Source organism: Peromyscus californicus, unplaced genomic scaffold, assembly GCF_007827085.1.
Source record: "Peromyscus californicus insignis strain IS unplaced genomic scaffold, ASM782708v3 Scaffold_21__1_contigs__length_65335640, whole genome shotgun sequence".
In the NCBI taxonomy this organism is placed as follows: Eukaryota; Metazoa; Chordata; class Mammalia; order Rodentia; family Cricetidae; genus Peromyscus; species Peromyscus californicus.
The window spans coordinates 12,363,665-12,382,493 of record NW_026294514.1 but is presented as its reverse complement, the minus strand read 5'-3'; the positions used below and the strand labels follow the sequence as shown (position 1 = coordinate 12,382,493).

At 40.6% G+C, this 18,829-nt stretch overlaps 1 protein-coding gene across 3 annotated transcripts in view; it reads left to right on the top strand.

Moving 5' to 3' along the window:
• Hycc2 (hyccin PI4KA lipid kinase complex subunit 2) overlaps positions 1-18,829 on the top strand; it is a 61,840-nt gene that overhangs the window by 20,571 nt on the left and 22,440 nt on the right. For all 3 annotated transcript variants that reach the window (XM_052749523.1, XM_052749525.1, XM_052749524.1), the window contains exons 2-8: positions 416-513; positions 3,248-3,320; positions 3,785-3,886; positions 9,118-9,297; positions 13,211-13,291; positions 15,693-15,808; positions 18,137-18,232. In XM_052749523.1, coding sequence (XP_052605483.1) covers positions 3,270-3,320; positions 3,785-3,886; positions 9,118-9,297; positions 13,211-13,291; positions 15,693-15,808; positions 18,137-18,232 — 626 coding nt within the window. In that variant the 5' untranslated portion in view covers positions 416-513; positions 3,248-3,269. The remainder of the gene's footprint in view (positions 1-415; positions 514-3,247; positions 3,321-3,784; positions 3,887-9,117; positions 9,298-13,210; positions 13,292-15,692; positions 15,809-18,136; positions 18,233-18,829) is intronic.

The following is an 18,829-nucleotide window of genomic DNA, read 5'->3' as shown; positions in this document are numbered from 1 at the left end:
TAAATGTGCTTACTGTACAGATGTCGAGGACCTGAGTGCAATGTAAAAAACCAGGCATTTCTGCCTGTGTCTGTACTCTCGGTGCTGAGGGGGACATGCTCTATCTCCATATGCTGATATGGAGACAGGCAGGTCCCTGGAGCTTGCTGGCTGCCAGCCTAACCCCCCCCCCCAAAAAAAAATGGGACTGTGTGAAGGGGATAAAGTGGGAAGCAATAGAGGCGGATGCTCAGTGTCTTCCACATACATGATCGTGCACGGGTGTGTGCAGCCTCACACATGTACATGTGCGCCATCAGCACCTGCAGACACACAAAATGAACTGTTTTATGAGTGTGTCATTTAAAACATTTTGTGTTTATGTTGTTGAGAATATTCTTTTACTATTTGAATTTCCTATTTTTATTTTTTATAGAGTTGGAAAATATTTAACTCTCAACAAATGAATTCCACACTTGAACTCTGCCGTATTCCTGTGCCACCTCCTCCTTTAGAAAACTGATCTTAAGACAGGTAAAATTATGACCTTAACTTTTTAAAAGATGAAGAATAAATTTCCCATATGATTAAACATGTTAAGAATTTTTGGTAATCTTTGGTGAGCAGCTTTATTTATTATACAGTTTTACCTAAAATGACCATATCTTATTACCTTTGAATTCAGTTTTTGAATTATTTGCATTTAACAAATGTATTATCTGAATTTCACTTCTGTTTAGTTAATTTATTCAGCACAATTGTGCTATCAGGTACATCTGCATCACTGTTGTCCAAAGCAACTTTTGTGACCATGGCTGTGTTCTTTTTCTGTTCTGTCTGATGTGGGAAAATAACCACATGTAGGTTCTGAGTATTTGAAATGTGGCTAGAGCAAGAAACCTGCTCTTCCAGTGTTTGTTAATGACATGCAAAATAATACAATCCAAGCCAGGTGTTGTTTTATTTGCCTATAATCCTAGCACTTCGGAGTTCAAAGGTCATCCTTAGCTAGTCAGAGAGGGGTTTGGAAGAGGAGAGAGAGCCCAGATACTCATTCCCAAATCTATTGTGCCTTAACCCATGATCCTGCACACATCTCCACAATTCCACTGTTTTCATAGAAAACTCATGCCAAGACACGGCAAGAGGGAATGGGGAATGAGCAGAGTCACTTAGCTGGACCTACCCAGGAAGGCAGTTGGTTGGAATTCAGAAATGACTGACAGGGGTATGTCAGTGAAAGCCTCGTATTGACAGGTTCAGAATCGGGACAGGGAAGAAGAAGAACACTTGTAAGGATAGTGCTCATGCTGCATGGAGTCTGACCACAAGATCCGTCATCCGGTGAACAGCTGGTGTGGTTTACGACGTCTCCAGAATGGCTGTAGGCAAGGGGGCTCAACACCGCCAGCCTTACACCCATCCAGCAAAAACTGAGTCCATACAGACGTAGATCTGCCATCACAGAACCTAGCCATCACATGTTGCGGACTTGAGTGTGACTGTTGTAGGGAGTAGACTCACGGGTTCAGAATTCGCCTGGTTGTGTCTGTGTTCCTTTACCATCTCCCCATCCTGGGAGGAATATTGAACTTGGTTGGCAAGGTGTCGTAAGTTAGTTCTGTGTCTGTGTGAATCCACGTGAGGAGGGCGGGATAGCCAGCATTACAGAAAACACTGGTTTTCAGAGTACACCACAGATTGCCTTATGGAGTGAAGTCATCAAAGACAGTGAAGCTGTCTAAGGGACATTCTGTTAGATCGCAGATCCTACAGCTGCCCCCCCCCTCCTCTGTCTCTCAGAAATCAGACCATGGCCCCTTACAGCTGACAGGCCCCTGCTATGGGGTCTAGAGCACATAGGTCTTGGAGAACAGGAGGCGATGAGTAAGCTTAGCCTCCCCCTCTTGAAGCTACAAGGTAAATTTACCCAGTGCCTGGACCATTAGCACATAGGCTGTGCCAGACTGAATCACACTAAAACTTCTGATCGTCCCGAAAACCTAGAAAAGGCAGGAAATCCCATTGTTCAGGGGATTTGTCTGAAGGACACACCCCACCCTGTCCCACCCCCACATGTTATCATCTCTCTTCCTTCTGTACTCTAATCTGTCTTTCTTAATGAAGCTCCTCTCTAGGACTTGTAAAAACATATATTAATTTATTTGCCGGCAGGGGTGGGGTGTGTGCACATTGTGTGCTCATGTGGAAGTCATAGCACAGCCTTCGGGAGGCAGTTCTCTCCCCTCCACCATGGGGTGTTAGATCGAACCCAGGACATCAGGCCTGGCAGCCAATGCTTTTCCCACGGAGCCATCTCTCTGGCCCTCCCTCCAGGTTTGAAGGGAAGCCTCCCTCTTCCTCCAAGGCCTTGCCATTTGTCTCTGATGTGATGTTCTATCTCTCCTAATTAACTCTTACACTAAGGACTTGTCATGAAGCCGGGCGGTGGCGGCGCATGCCTTTAATCCCAGTGCTCGGGAGGCAGAGGCAGGCAGATCTAATTAAATAAAATACAGTGTATCTTATTTTTAATACATAACTAAATATGTTAGACTACCCTCAATTGCAATCACTTAATAGTTGAGCATATATTTGTTTCCAGGCTTTTAAAAAAAGCGAACTTTAACTGGATTATAATTTACAGACTTACTCAGTTTGATTTTGCTAGGTAGACATTTTTCCATCTTAGAAAAATTAGGAATCTGCTTTATTTTGCATAATGCATATACTGCTGTTAGTTTGCCAACTATATGACCCTTGCTTTTTCTAGATTTGATGTGTATATTTTGTTACAAAGTTTGTTCTACCGTGTATAACTTGCTCTGTGTATTTGTCTTCGATAATTAATTTGATTTCACCTGGCCGCTCCGTTTTTCAGCTTTTTGTTTTGTTGATACGGGGTCTTGCCATGTAGCCCAGGCCTGTCTTAGAACTCACTACATAGCCCAAGTTGACCTCCACTTCTCAATCCTCCTGCCTCCGACTCTCTGGTCCTGAGATTATAGCTGTATGCACTTTAAGGACACCTTCTTTGCCACTTTGAAGTGGGAAAATGTGAAAGCATGAAGACAGTGGGTTCCTGGTGTATCATTAAAATAGGGTTTATTTTTGAACAGTTTTAATTGCACTCCAAACGGAGCGGAGGCATCTATCTAAATACAGACTAGATGAGTTTCTTGGTTAGTGAGACGAGCACACTATGCACCTCTGGTAATCTCGGTAGGTACTGCTGTCTTCAGGTTCATTTCTTAAAATTGTGTCTTAGGTAAGAGAAGACTGGAGGGAAGATGCTGGGGTCCGAGCGGGCTGTCGTGGAGGAGTGGTTGTCAGAGTTCAAGGTACCCCCTTTCGTTCTCCACAGTCGCGCTCTGGGGGGGGGGGTGCAGAACGGGGGGCCATTGTCAGGGTGGAAATACACCCAGCAGGTGACGGGTCTCACGCCTGATAATAACATCTGCCCCCTGCTTTGGTTTCCTGCGATTAAAAGTCAGGTAGTTTCGAAGGAAAACTATATAACGGACGCATATGAAATGTGTTTCATAAAAGCGTGAGTGCGGGAACTGAAATACAGGCTGCTCTCTCTCGGGCTCAATTCCTTTAAAGAGCCCTGTTTCCGTGAAGTCTAGTATGATATGTAACTTGGAATTATTTTTGTGGCTCAGCAATTATTTGTAGATTAGTTACTTGATTATATTAATTACTTTAAATTCTCTTATTTGACTCTTATTTGACTCAAGTAGCATTCATGTAAAATCGTTTCCTAAATGCTAAACTCACTTTCCTGTCCTTTGGCTTCTCTTAGGCGTTACCTGACACTCAGATCACCAACTATGCAGCAACTTTACACCGGAAAAAAGCGCTGGTCCCTGCACTCTATAAAGTTATTCAGGACTCCAACAACGAGGTAGGAAGAGTTAGAAAGTACGTCCTAGCTGGTTAGACGGAAGCCGTACTGGAGTCACACAGTGTGAGCGTGTGGTTCCTGTCCCCGTGACTGGAGAGAACTGCTTTCCTCTGCACTCGGGTAGTTGCTTTGCCTTTCCCACCCCATCTTCCTGCCTGTGAAGAGGCTTGGGTCTGTTTCCTGGTGGAGGTGGTGGTGTGCTTTGAGTCTCAGCTGCGGTCACCTTATCTCAGTGGAGTCTTTATTTAATGTTTATTTTTTCTTTGTGTTCTGGAATGTTCCTTCTCTGGAAAACCAATTTTAACAGTACACTGGGTCAGCCTTCTTTATGTTAATATCATTTACTCTTACTTCTTAATACTGCAGAGATATTTATAAGCAGCACTCTCATCGGTTGTAAACTGATAACACAATTGTGCTGTTTATTGTTTACCTGAAAATTATCCAAGGAAGTGCTTTTGAAGATCTAAATAGCAAAGATCAATAAACTTAGAATAACAGTTCACTGTTACTCACTCTGTGATAGAAGATAGTAAATACAGCACCTGAATCTATATGTTAACTTCGGCCAGATACACAGTATTTTTGCATTAACACAGTCGTGCAGTTATAGTTTAATCTACCGGATTCATGTATGCTTTAACATGGAAATGAAAGGAACACACAGGAAAGTAGCTTCTTTCTTCCCAGATACAGCCTCCAAGAGTGCCTCTGCTGTGTACTGCAGTGAGCTGAAGAAGTGACCGCCAGGTAACCGTCTCCTAACCAGCAGCCTAACTGAGAGTGCAGCTTTATGTCTCCTCACTAAAAGCTTGCTTCTTGACCTCTTCCTCCTGTCTCCTGTGTTTGGACTGGCTCTCCGACTTGCATCTGCTGCTCTTCCTAGCAGCAGCTGCAAGATGCATTTGCTGCTGCTTCTCCTGCCATGTATTGCTGAATTGTTAAAACTTCAGACATGGGCTGTGTGTGTAAGTGTGTAGATAGATATACACACTTATACACACATCTCTATAGTCAGGAGTATTTGAAATTTTCTAAATGATAAATGTATATATACCCTACCTCTAATCTTGCACTGTCCTAACATTTAAGCTTTGCTTATTAAAAATTATTTGTTTTATACATTTCTCTTTAGATTGTAAGCTCTTCATGGGCAGTGGTCATATATTCTATAATTGTTACTTCTAGAATGCAACATTTTATCACGTATGTAATGAATATTTAATAAATATTATGTGCTTGGGATGTGGCTCAGGAGTTAAGTGTAAATAAATAAGCAGTAAATATTGATTAGAAAATTATTTTACAGGTTAGACAGATGGCTCAGAGATTAAGAGCACAGGCAGCTCTTCCAGAGGTCCTGAGTTCAATTCCCAGCAACCACATGGTGGCTCACAACCATGTATAATGAGATCTGGTGCTCTCTTCTGGCATGCAGGAATATATGCAGACAGAACATTGTATACATAATAAATAAATAAATCTTTAAAAAAAGGATAAAATTATTTTACAAAAAGATTCTAGTACTGAAGATTTAGTACTCAAAAAATAAGGAAAAACTTAAGACTTTTTAAAAAAATTATTCAGATATTGTGTATTATCATGCTTTATAATAACACATGAGACAAAGTCATGGTTAAAAATGGAAATGGTAGCTTGAGAAATTCAGGTTCAAGACTTACCATTCACTGTCATTATGAAGTTATGAGGGCAGGTCTGGGTTCCATCCTTACTATTGTCAAATCAGAAGCTTTTAATTCAGACGTTTGAAAACCCAGGATAATGCATTCTGTAGACCCTCAGAATTATTGTTAATTCAGACATTTGAAAACCCAGGATAATGCATTCTGTAGACCCTCAGAATTATTGTTAATTCAGACATTTGAAAACCCAGGATAATGCATTCTGTAGACCCTCAGAACTGTTGTTGATTCGGAATTTGAAAGCCCAGGACAATGCATTCTGTAAACCTCAGAACTGTTGTTGATTCAGACATTTGAAAAACTCAGGATAATGCATTCTGTAGACCCTCAGAATTATTGTTAATTCAGACATTTGAAAACCCAGGATAATGCATTCTGTAGACCCTCAGAACTGTTGTTAATTCAGACATTTGAAAGCCCAGGATAATACATTCTACAGACCCTCAGAACTGTTGTTAATTCAGACATTTGAAAACCCAAGATAATACATTCTACAGACCCTCAGAACTGTTGTTAATTCAGACATTTGAAAACCCAAGATAATACATTCTACAGACCCTCAGAACTGTTGTTAATTCAGACATTTGAAAACCCAGGATAATACATTCTACAGACCCTCAGAACTGTTGTTAATTCAGACATTTGAAAACCCAGGATAATACATTCTACAGACCCTCAGAACTGTTGTGCACAGTAGTCACAGATGGGTACATTATTATATTCTGAAGCATCATCTGATGTTCTACCAAAATGTTGTTTCAGAAATTGGCCACATGCTTTATTTAATATGAATTGAACTTAGGACAGTCTTAAAATCAATGTTGCTTTAAAGACATAAAAGTCCTCGATATGAACTTGCAGGGTTTAATTTTGCATGTTGTGGCTACCTTTGTTACAACCAGCAATATTATTTTTTTCTTTTCCATTTACCAGACCCTCTAGTCACCCTAGTGGTTCTTCCATTTTGATTCCTCCACTCTGTTAAGTCCCCTCTGTTCGTTTTATGTTTTCTTTGACTTCATACTCTGCCTTCCCCCTTTTCTGAGACGGGTGTGCAAGTGTCTGACTGTTCTCCTGTCCCTGCTTCCCATCTCCCATAAGTGTGCAGGCTTAGGATGGGTGAGGACTGGGACCTGAATCCAGGTCCTGGGGCCTGCTGAGCTGTACCTGCCCTCTACACCTCTTTAAAAACAAAACAAAACAAGAAACACCTCCGTAGACTTGACCTTTTATTATCTACCTCATTTCTCTCACCCATCACAGGTGGGCTTATAATTATTTTATTGCTTATTGTCTGACTTGTCCCCATTTCTTCACCTCACGTTATTTCTCCTACTCAAGTTAGGCTTCAGTTTCTGTTATTTCACTCAAAACGCCCCCAAGTGTTTTCATCAGATAGTATGTCTCAGTAATTATCATGTCAATAAAGTATATTTAGGAAAGGTGTCAACTATTCCTATTTGTTTTAAAGCCAAAGATGATGATTGTTAGCACTTTTAATGTGGATGATAGTACTGGTTGTTTTTGTTGTTGTTTTGTTGGTTTGTTTTGGTTTTTGTTTTTTGAGACAGTGTATCTTTGTATAGTCCTGGCTGTCCTGGAACTAGCTCTGTAGACCAGGCTAGCCTTGAACTCACAGAGATCCACCTGCCTTTGCCTCCCAAGTGCTGGGATTAAAGGCATGCGCCGCCTGACAAGATAGTACCATTTAGTGGAGTTGTTTATAGTTTGTTTGAGGCAAGGTCTCATGAGGCTGTGTAGCTGAGAAGACCTTTGAACTTTGATCATCCTGCTTCTGTCTGCCAAGTGCTAGGATTGCAAGTGAGTGCCACCATTTCTAATTTCCATTAAGAACTTCAGAAATATTAGCATAATACAGATGCTTAGAATTAAAGATTATTTTGGTTTTGAGGTTTTTGTTGTTTGTTTGGTTGGTTTTGGACAGCTCTAGCTGTCCTAGAACACGATTTGTAGACCAGATGGTCTCAAACTCATAGAAATCCTCCTGCCTCTGCCTTCTGAGTGCTGGGATGAAAGGCATGCGCCACCACCACTTCCAGAATTGAAAGTTTTAATAGACAGCAATGGCAGGTTTTTAGTGATCTCATTTTGTAGTTGTATTTGATTAAATGCAACTAGATTACCAGTGCATACCATGTTTAAAAATAAGAGTCAAGCTGGGCAGTGGTGGTGCCTGCCTTTAATCCCAGCACTTGGGAGGCAGGGGCTGGTGAGTCTCTGTGAGTTTAAGGCCAGCCTGGTCTACAGAGCAAGGCCGGGGGCAGGGGGGCCGGGAAAGCTTAGTTTCTCATCAGTGTTTGTAGATAGTTAAAGTCAGCCAGGTGTGCACAGTCTATAGTTAGTAGGAGCAGATAGTTAAAGTCAGCCAGGTGTGCACAGTCTATAGTTAGGAGCAGATAGTTAAAGTCAGCCAGGTGTGCACAGTCTATAGTTAGTAGGAGCAGATAGTTAAAGTCAGCCAGGTGTGCACAGTCTATAGTTAGTAGGAGCAGAAGCATTTTAAATGAGCAGTAGGTGGAGCTGCTCATTTATTCAGTTTTTAACATCATGAGGTCTCTCAAGTCATTTCATGTGGTAATACAAGAATAATTAGCCAATTAAGCATTGAAAAACGTATTTATATATATATATACTTTTTCCCTTTCAAACTTGTGTGTTTGGTCCTAAGGCCCGGGGAGTCTGTTTATCTCCTCCTCCCCCATGCCATGCTATGTTCAACTTTTATGTGGGTGCTGGGCATCTGAACTCTGGTCCTCATGCTTGTATGACAGGAACTTTGCCCACTGAGCCATCTTCCTAGTCCTGAAACCTTTTAAATAAATATAATTAGTGAGAGCTTAAATCTGGTTTTACTTCCCTTGTATGTATTTAAAATGTTATATTAGCTAGAATTTTGGATGCCCATATCATGTGTTTCATAAAATTTCTTCATCTAATAAGTGGTATATAATTTAAGTCATGACTTTACTTGAAATTTGAAGTTATTTAATCAAGAAGAAATTTCTTCAAATGGAAGATCTCTAGTGAGATGACTCAGTAGATAAAGGCACTTGCTACAACCTGAGTTGGATCCCTAGAACTCACACGATAGAAGGAAAGAACTAGATCCACAGAGTTATTCTACGACTTCCATACATGTACCATGGCGTTAAAGTACCCACACATACATACTTACATCAATGTAAAAGAAAAAATAGAGACTGAAAGGTCTTGGTAAGGACAGGAAAACTCATCAAATATAAATATAGTACACTGGCAAACAGACTATCTAATAAATTTAGTAGCATAGTACATCAAAAAGTATAGTAATAGTATTTGGTACTAAAATATTTAGAGTTAGAGGTGTGGTCAGTTTAATATATAGTCTATTAAGACTTTGTTGAGTTAGCTCATAAATGGAGGAATTAATTTTAAGAATTTTAAAATATTACAAAGATACATTGGCCTTTTTAAGAAATACAGTTACAGCTCAAGCAATGGGAATAATAGGCTCTGTGTCTCTTGTAGCTCCTGGAGCCTGTCTGCCACCAACTGTTTGAGCTCTACCGCAGCTCTGAAGTGCGACTGAAGAGGTTCACACTGCAGTTCTTGCCTGAGTTGATGTGGGTTTATTTGCGACTCACAGTTAGCAGAGACAGACAGAGCAACGGCTGCATCGAAGCGCTCCTCCTAGGAATTTATAATTTGGTGAGTTGAAAGTGATAGTTTAGGAAATTTAATATATTTTTTAAATTCTCTGAAATATTTGAAGATTGTTTAGAGAAAAATAAATTGAAATATCTATTGAATAATTTTTGAGATGAATATTCACATTTGTAACAAGTATTTTTATAAGATTGTTGAAGATGTAATTGATAACATTGTTAACTCAGATGACTTACTTCAAAGCATTTTTTTTATAAAAAACAAATTGGATACTGAAATGAGCTACCTGCTTTTAGGGCGACTTCTCTACTTCCAAAGTCATATTCATAGATGACTAATAATGCAGAATGTGTATAGAAAAGGATATGAGAAATTAAAATATTAGCCCAAGTGTAGTTACTACACTTTCCTGAGGAACTAGTATCTGAAAAGGTACACTTTTGGTCCCTTTTGGTTAGGAATAGGTGAGATTTTAGGGAAAAGTCATTGTTTTAGGGTGTCTGTTGCTGTGATAAAACACCATGACCAAAGCAACTTGGGAAGCAAAGGGTTTATTTCACCTTACAGAATGTTTCTAGTCCGTCATCTAGGAAGTCAGGGCAGGAACGAATGAAGCAGCCATGGAGGGGACTGCTTACTGGCTTGCTCCTCAGGGCTTGCTCAGCCTGCTTTCTTACACATGTAAGGACCAGTGGCCCAAGGGCGGCCCCACCTAGGATGGGCTGGGCTGGCCCTCCCACATCAATCATTGATCAGGAAAATGTCCCACATGTTCGCTCACAGGCCAATCTGATGGGGACATTTTCTCAGTTAAGGTTCCTTCTTCCCAGATGACTCTAGCTTGTGTCAAAGTGACCAAACTAGCCAGCACAGTAATCAAATGAGCATAGCAGAAGGAAAATCCAGTTGTGCCCATGCAGATGAAGAGCTCAGAATATACGCACAAGCTGAGAGAGACGCTTTCATCTTAGCTCCGGTGTTGTTGGGCTTTGGTTTCTGTCATTTTTGTTTTTCTCCCTGTGTAGCTTAGGTGACCTCAGACATAGTATGTAGTGGAGGCTGGCCTTGAACTCTTCACTTGATCTTAGGACAAAATTCTTCATTCTTATTTTTTTAATTTTTCGAGACAGGGTTTCTCTGTGTAGCCTTGGCTGCTTCAACCAGGGTGGAGAGAACAGCCCACAACTGACCAGGCAGGGCAATTTATATAGGATTTCTTAGGGGTGGAATTTCTCCAGGGAGAAGATTTTCTGTCCAGGGATTAGTTAGTTTTTTCTGCTCAGGGATTGGTTAGTTTCAGTGGTCAGGAGCAGAGATGGCCCTGATTTCAGAGCCAAACTGTGTTTCTTTCTCTGGCCTTTCTTAGCTTTTTGGCTCTAAGGCCAGGGTATATTTCTTTCACTGGCTCTGATTCTAGGGACAAAGTGTTTCTTTGGCACTGGTTTCAAAGTCAGGGTATGTTTCTATGGTTCTGGGTTCAGGAATAAGGTGTTTCTTTCACTGGCTCGGGTCCCAGATATAGGCTGTGTTTCTTTCACCTGTTCTGGCTCCAGGGTTTCTTTAGCTGGCCCCCTTAACAGTTGAATAGTATTTCATTGGATAAATGTACCCCGTTTTCATTATCCATTCCTTAGTTGGTTGGCATCTAGGCTGTTTCCAGTTTATGGATGTCATGAGTAGAGAGCAGCAAACATGGATGAGCAGGTGTCTCTGTAGTGAGGTATAGAACCCTTTGTATATATGCCCAAGAGTGGTGTAGCTAGATCTTGTGGTAGATCTGTTTTTAAGTGAGACCTCATAAACCTTAAAAGTTTTGGAAAAGTTAATCTGGTTGTTTTTGAGACAGGGTCTCATTGTGTGGCTCTCACTGGCCTTGAATTGACTATGTAGACAGGATGGTCTCAACCTCACAGGGATCCACCTGCCTTGGTCAGGTGCTGGGGTTCAAAGGGTGTGCTACCATGCCCAGGTGTTTGGGATTTCTTGTTGTTGTTGTTGTTTTGTTTAGGATTTGTTTTTTGAGACAGGATCTCTGTCTAGTCTGCTTCAAACTTTTTGTGTCTGAATCTGACCTGTTCTCTGACCCTCCTTCCTCTGCCACCCAAGTACCAGGTTTACAGGTTCGCAGCAATGTAGCCAGCTCCTTAATCTCTGACTCTCTACTGTAGTAGGATCTAGTGAGAGCGACTGTCTGTGTGGATTTATGCCAGATGCGTGTTCCTTAGAACAAGCAGAAGGCAGTGAGCTGAGATGTAACAGCAGTTCACGTCTTGTGCTGGAGTCTGGAGATGATCATTATTGAGACCTAAAGACCAGAGATGCCACACACATGAGGAAGGACGGACGGCAATGTACTTTGTCTGCTTGGTCCTGCCTCTGCCTCCACAGTGTGCGCCGCCACTGCCCAGATTTTGTGTTTTTAGAAAAACACTTGAAAAAACTTGTAGCCAGGTGTGGTAGCACACAGTTTGAATCCCAGCACTTGAGAGGTAGCCAGCTTGCTTCAGGACAACTAGGGGGCTACACAGAGAAACCCTGTCTCTCAAAAATCTTTTTCTTTTTTTTTTAAATCCTGGTATGATCGGACATGGACGGCCTGGGAATTAAACTTGGGTCCTCTGGAACATCAGTCAGTACTCTTAACTGCTAAGCCATCTCTCTCTGTTTAAAAAGTCTTTTAAAATTACAAAAAACTGCCGGGCGGTGGTGGCGCACGCCTTTAATCCCAGCACTCGGGAGGCAGAGCCAGGCGGATCTCTGTGAGTTCGAGGCCAGCCTGGGCTACCAAGTGAGTTCCAGGACAGGCGCAAAGCTACACAGAGAAACCCTGTCTCGAAAAACCAAAAAAAAAAAAAAAAAAAAAAAATTACAAAAAACTGTATATGGTGACTCATATCTTCTATCCCAGCTTCAGGAGTCTAAGGCAAGATTTTCAGTTCCAGGCCAGCCTGAACTATATAACAAGTCAGGCTGCAGTAGAACATGAGACCCTTTCTCAGAAAAAGAAAAAGAAAAAAAGAGAGAGGGAGGGAGGGAGGGAGGGAGGGGAGAGAGAGAGAGAGAGAGAGAGAGAGAGAGAGAGAGAGAGAGAGAGAGAGAGAGAGAGAGAGAGAAGGTATAGTAGCACACAGTTCTGATCCTACTACTCAGTAAAGGAAGTGCAAATTTGAAGCCAGCCAGAACTACACATTGCATTCCAGGACACCCTGCGCTACTGAGTGAAACCTTGTCTCAAACAAGAACACAAAGGAATTTTCTTACAGTTCAGTAGAAATTATCTAAATATATCTATTTCTTAAACATTTACACTAATAGTGTCAATATGTGACTTATTACAGTTTGGTAGTTTATTGCTGAGGGATTATAAATTTCTTTTAATCAAGATTCATTCTTAAAATGTTCTCACCGTAAAAATGGTAACTGCAGTACTGGATATCTGAATAAGTTTGTTTATGTACTCATTTCACAATGTAAATGTATCAAAACTCCAAGTACACTAGAAATATCTGTAAATTCTGTCAGTTATGGCTCGGGAATGCTGGCAAACAATTCATTTGGGTTATGTTAATGTGCTCTCATGGTAGTAAGTGTGGGTCTCTGGGTTTGAGTTTATGCTTTGCTCACCCATGTTTCTACTAAAAGATCTGATCAGTATTTGCCCTCCTCCGGATCTAATCACTTTTACTCTTCCTGTTCTCTGTACACCTGATGTTGCCTTTGCTGTCATGTTGGATTTGATGTAGTGTGATTTATGCTCAGTATCTCTGGGTAACAACTCTGCCATTAACATGTATCAGTTTGCTAATAAATTTGAAAGGGTATGGTACAGTAATAGCATTTCTATGTACTATTGTTTCTCAGACTCACTAGTATGTTCTATGAGTTAAGGAAGTAATTATTATGTATGTTGCTATAGACTTAGTGTGACATTGTTTCTGTACATTTTTTACTGTAGGAAATTGCTGATAAAGATGGAAACAATAAAGTGCTGTCTTTCACTATCCCTTCCTTATCCAAGCCTTCAATATACCATGAAGTAAGTAACGTGGGGAACATGGAATGTTTCAAATTATGTTGAGAAAAAGATAAAAATTTGTCTTCTGTCAGAGGTAAATATCATGAGTACTTTTTTGTTTTGTTTCTGTTTTAGAAACATGACCCCTGTAGCCCAGGCAGGCCCCAAACTTACCAGGTGGTCAAGGATGACCTTACACTCCTAAACCTGCTTCTGTCTTTCAAGTGAAATGACTATACCACCATGCAAGGGTCCTAATACATAGTCTTCTCTTTTTGGTTGTGAGCTGGGCTGGCTCAGTGGTTAAGGACACACTGACTGTTCCTCTGGAGGACCCATGTTCAATTCCCAGCACCCACATGGTAGGTCACAACCACCTGTAAGCCCAGTTCCAGGTTCTCTGACACCCTCTTCTGGCCTCCATGGGCACCAGACATGCATCTAATGCACAGACCTACACACAGGCAAAACACTCGTGCACATTTAATGAAAGGAGGGAAGGTAGGCACTGGGCCTGCAGGTGACCTGGCAGATAGAGGTACCAGCCAGCAACCCTGACAACCTGGGTTGAGTCCCTGGGACTGGTAGAGTGGAAAGAGAGAACTGATTCCCACAGATTGCCCTCAGACTTCCATATGTGCACACACTCTCATTAGATAAATTAACTGATTGAAATGGAGTAAATTTTTAAATTTATTTTTATTTTATGTGTATTGTTGTTTCGCCTGCATGTATGTTTGTGTGAGGGTGTCAGATCTTAGAGTCACAGACAGTTATGAACTGCCATGTGGTTTTTTAGAGTGGGTGTTGTGTGTGGTGTCAGATGTGTGTCAAGGGAGTTAATATTTAATGGAAAATTTTCCTCTAGTTTTTGTTTATTCATATATTTTCCCTCATCAGTATTATTTTCAACTTTATTTTTCTTTGAGGTGGGGGGCGGGTTTCCAAGACAAGATTTTCTGGCTGTCCTGGAACTCGCTCTGTAGACCAGGCTGGCCTTGAACTCACAGAGATCTGCCTGCCTCTGCCTCCCGAGTGCTGGGATTGAAGGTGTGTGCCACCACCACTACCTGGCTCATTTTCAACTTTTTAAGTCAGTTTTTAAAATGAATTTTCAAAGAATTTTTTTTCATATTGTTTGCTGATTATCTTTGTTAAATTGTGTAACTGGAAGTTTCTTGGTTCTGCCTGGCCCCTCGGTCCTGTAGCTGTTTATAAAATAATCACTCAGAGGCTTATATTAATTACATTAATTACAAACTGTATGGCCTATGGCTTCAACTTCTTGCTAGCTAGCTTTTTTATATCTTAAATTAACCCATTCCTATTAATCTATATGTTGCCACATGGCCATGGCATTGCCGGTCTGCTGGTATCTTGTTGCTCCTTTGGTGGCAGGCTGGTGTCTCTCCCGGCTCTGCCCTTCTCTCTGTATCTCTCCTTGGATTTCCCACCTGGCTGTAAGCTTTCTTGCCATAGACCAAAACAGCTTTATTTATTATCCCATAGGAGCCACACATATTCACAGCATACAGAAAGACATCCCACAGCAAGATTGAATCATTTTTATTATTTTTTAGGAAAGTAATTACTCAGAAGGATGTTGATGCTCCATTATTCTTCAGTATAAAAGAGTCTAAATGCACATTCTAGCTGTTAGTAACATATTTGTTTTGCTTGTGTTTTATTCTGTTGAAGAATATGAGCACACTCATGATTATTTAGGTAAATGTTGCTGTTGAGCTGAGCTCTCTTTCATAATATCTAGTAAGGAAATGTGTTATAAATCAAACTTACTGTCTTTAGTGGCCCTTGGTGTGTCAGACTGTGAGCATTTAAAAAGTTTTTCCTGAAAATTAAATTCCATTTCCAACACACATTATCCTGTTTTGTGGCTCAATGAAGCTATTAATTTTTTAAATTAATTCCTCTGAGACTTTGTTTTTTGTTAGAAATAGTATATCTCCTGTTCAACCAGCGTTTATTTTAACAGAATATTTCTGAGTAATAGATTTTAATCAAGTTATTTGCATTATGTTTTGAAATAAAATGGATAGTAGTGATATTAATAAGTGGTTATTCTAACATGAAATCAATTGTGTAAATATTAAAGAGGTTTTTATCATAGTCTTCAATACTGTTTATTTTATGTAAGTACTTATGTGTTCTGGAATATAAACAAATATAAATGTATTTCTTTCAAAACTAAATGTTTTCAGCAGCTTTTCTTTTTCCTAAATACAGAGTAACTTCATTATATTTCAAATTTTATGTGTCTTCTACACATAATTTCCAAAAGAAAGAATAAAATGTCATTGAACAGAGAAAAGCTACATTTTATTTAAACAATTAAAGACAATTTAATACAGATTTTTACTTCATTTTGGAGACATTATCTCATGCTCTATCTTATTTTTTGCAGCCCTCAACAATTGGATCCATGGCTTTAACAGAAGGGGCGTTGTGTCAGCATGATCTCATCAGGGTTGTTTACAGTGATCTTCATCCTCAGAGAGAAACATTCACTGCACAAAACCGGTAATGATCAAAACTACATAGTGGGGCTGGAGGGATGGCTCAGGATAACTGCTGGCTGTTTTTCCAGAGGACCTGGGTTCAAGTCCCAGTACCCACATGGTGGCTTACAGCCATCTGCAACTCTGGTTCCACGGTAGCTACACCCTCTCTTGCTTCCAAGGGCACCAGGCATGCATGTGGTGCACATACACACATGTGGGCAAAACATCTAAAATAATTTAAAAATAACTACACAGCAACAATGGTGAATTTATGCCTGATAGCTAAGTATAATTAACTTCATTTCAAGCTTGATATGAATAGAGTCCAAATATTAAATACGTCATTCTGGTAGAATACATTATAATACAGGTTAAGCATCCTTGTCTGAAAATTACAAATCTGAAGTGTTCCAAAGTCTAAAATCTGGTGGGCACCAGCAAGATGGCACAGGTAGACAGTCCTCACAGTCTGTGTGACTGGGACACAGGGAACATGCACCTACATGTTATAATATAATGTTAAATAAAATACTATGTAAAATTGCCTTCAGTCTGTGTGTGTGTGGTACATGTGAAACATAAATGAATTTCTGGTATAGACTTGGGCCTTACCTCCAAAGAAGGTGCACATTACAAAATCTGAAAAACTCGCCGGGTGGTGGTGGCGCACGCCTTTAATCCCAGCACTCGGGAGGCAGAGGCAGGTGTATCTCTGTGAGTTCGAGGCCAGCCTGGACTGCCAAGTGAGTTCCAGGAAAGGCGCAAAGCTACACAGAGAAACCCTGTCTTGAAAAACCAAAAAAAAAAAAAAAAAAAAAATCTGAAAAACTGCAAAATCTGAAACATTTCTGGTCCTTATCACTTTGAATAAGAACTACTCAGAAAAGCTTTTTTGTGAACGTCATATATAAATACTGTATCTACACTCCTCCTCCCCCCCTCTTCAACTCCTCCCGTGTCCCACCTCCCAAATTCATAATCACTTAATTATGCACATGTATCTGTAATCTACCGGGTCTGTTTGCTTGCATATACATGTATCCAGGGCTGACCACTTGGGATTGGACAAGTTATTGAGGAGCTTGTCCATGGAGAAAACTGGTTCTTCCCCACACAGCAGCCGCTGACCACCTCTCCATGTGGGGTGGTACATACAGCAGGCTGGTCAGCACCCTTGTGGTATCACTGCGTCTCATCTATAATCAAATCCTTCCTCTTTCCCTCTGTACTGTGAATGGCTTCTGCTGCTTGGGGGAAATTCTCTGCTTATGGGGCAGTTCAGCAAACTTTTATTAAATAAACAAGGTTAGTAACCAATCAAATATGTGTCACAGGGCTGGAGAGATGGCTCAGCAGTTAAGAGCACCTGCTGTTCTTCCAGAGGACCGGGGTTCAATTTCCACCACCCACACGGCAGCTCACAACCACATGTACCTACAGTTTTAGGGCATTAAAGCCCTCTTCTGGTGTCGTTAGGCACCAGTCATGCTCATGGTACACAGACACACACACACAAGCAAAATGCCCATAGCATAAGACAATAAATAATAAAAGTTTCTCGTTATCCTTACTGGCAACTAATCTCACGTCCATCTTCTGATCTCAGTGGGTATAAGAGTGATGGCATTGGATGTTATGGAGTCTTTTGTTGTGTATAATTTTTACTGTGAAATATCTTACCAGTATATCTAGTTTTACCTCCAAACTAAATATGCATTACTTCCACACAGTTCATTAATAAAAATAGCTGTCTCCTATCCCTCCTCCCTTCCATTTTCCCTTTTCAAGATGTAATGACTTTTAAACCATGGTTCCATTTTAGCAGTCAATATGGAAGATGTATTTTATTGAGACAGTCTTACTATGTTGCTGTGACTGGCCTGGAACACCAGGATGGCTTCAAACTCACAGAGATGGGACTGCCTCTGCCCTCCAGTGCTGGGATTGAAGATGCGCTTCACTACACCCAGCCTTAAATTGTTTTGTTGTTTTTGAGACAGGCTCTTTCTACATAGCCCTGGCTGTCCTGGATCTTGCTCTGTAGACCAGGCTGGCCTTGAACTCACAGAGATCCACTTGCCCCTGCCTCCTGAGTGCTGGGATTAAAGGTGTGTACACCATGTCCACCCTTCATTTGTTTTTTAAGAAGAAAATATTGATGACAGCAAAGGGCTATGGTTCATAATAAGAAGGAAGCAAACTACTGAGAAGAATTCTACAGTAACCTGATTAAGAAAAAAACATGAAGATTTACATTAAGGCATTGTTATAACCATTTAGTAAGTAAATAAGTTACTGTGGTTTCAGATTGAAATAAATAATTGTGATCTTTTTGTTACTTTTCTAGGTTTGAAGTCTTGAGTTTCCTCATGCTGTGCTATAATTCTGCTATTGTATATATGCCTGCCTCGTCGTACCAGTCTCTCTGTCGAATGGGTTCCAGGTGAGAAGAGTAGTTATTGCTGTTCATAGTCATAGAGTTACTGGGGAAGTGTTATATATGTCGGGCTGTTTAACTTCTGGTACAGCAGGAAGTAAAGTTCACGGAGCTTCCGACAGGAACGAAAATTACTTTCAGGGTCTGGAGAGATGGCTCAGCAGGTAAGAGCACTGACTTTTTGTACAGGACCGGTTCACTTCCCATTATCTACACAGTGGCCTACAACTATCCTTATCCAGTTCCAGATGTTCCAGTGCCCTGTTTAGGACTCTGGTACTGCCCTCACATAATTAATTGTACATACACACATGCAGACAGAACACTTATAAAATAAATCATTAAAAATTATAAAAAAGATGATTTGAACATTAAATAGAATATTTTCTAGCTGAACAAGGAGCTGGTCGAGTCCACTAAGTTTAGGATCGTTTATCAATACACCAGATTGCTCCCTAGATGCAATTGTTTTTATAAATCATGTTAAAAGTTTTGAAATATTTTCTGGATAGTGGTGATGCAGGCTTTTAATCCCAGCACTTGTGAGGCAGAGACAGGTGGATCTCTGTGAGTTCAAGGCCAGCCTGGTTTACCAAGTAAGTT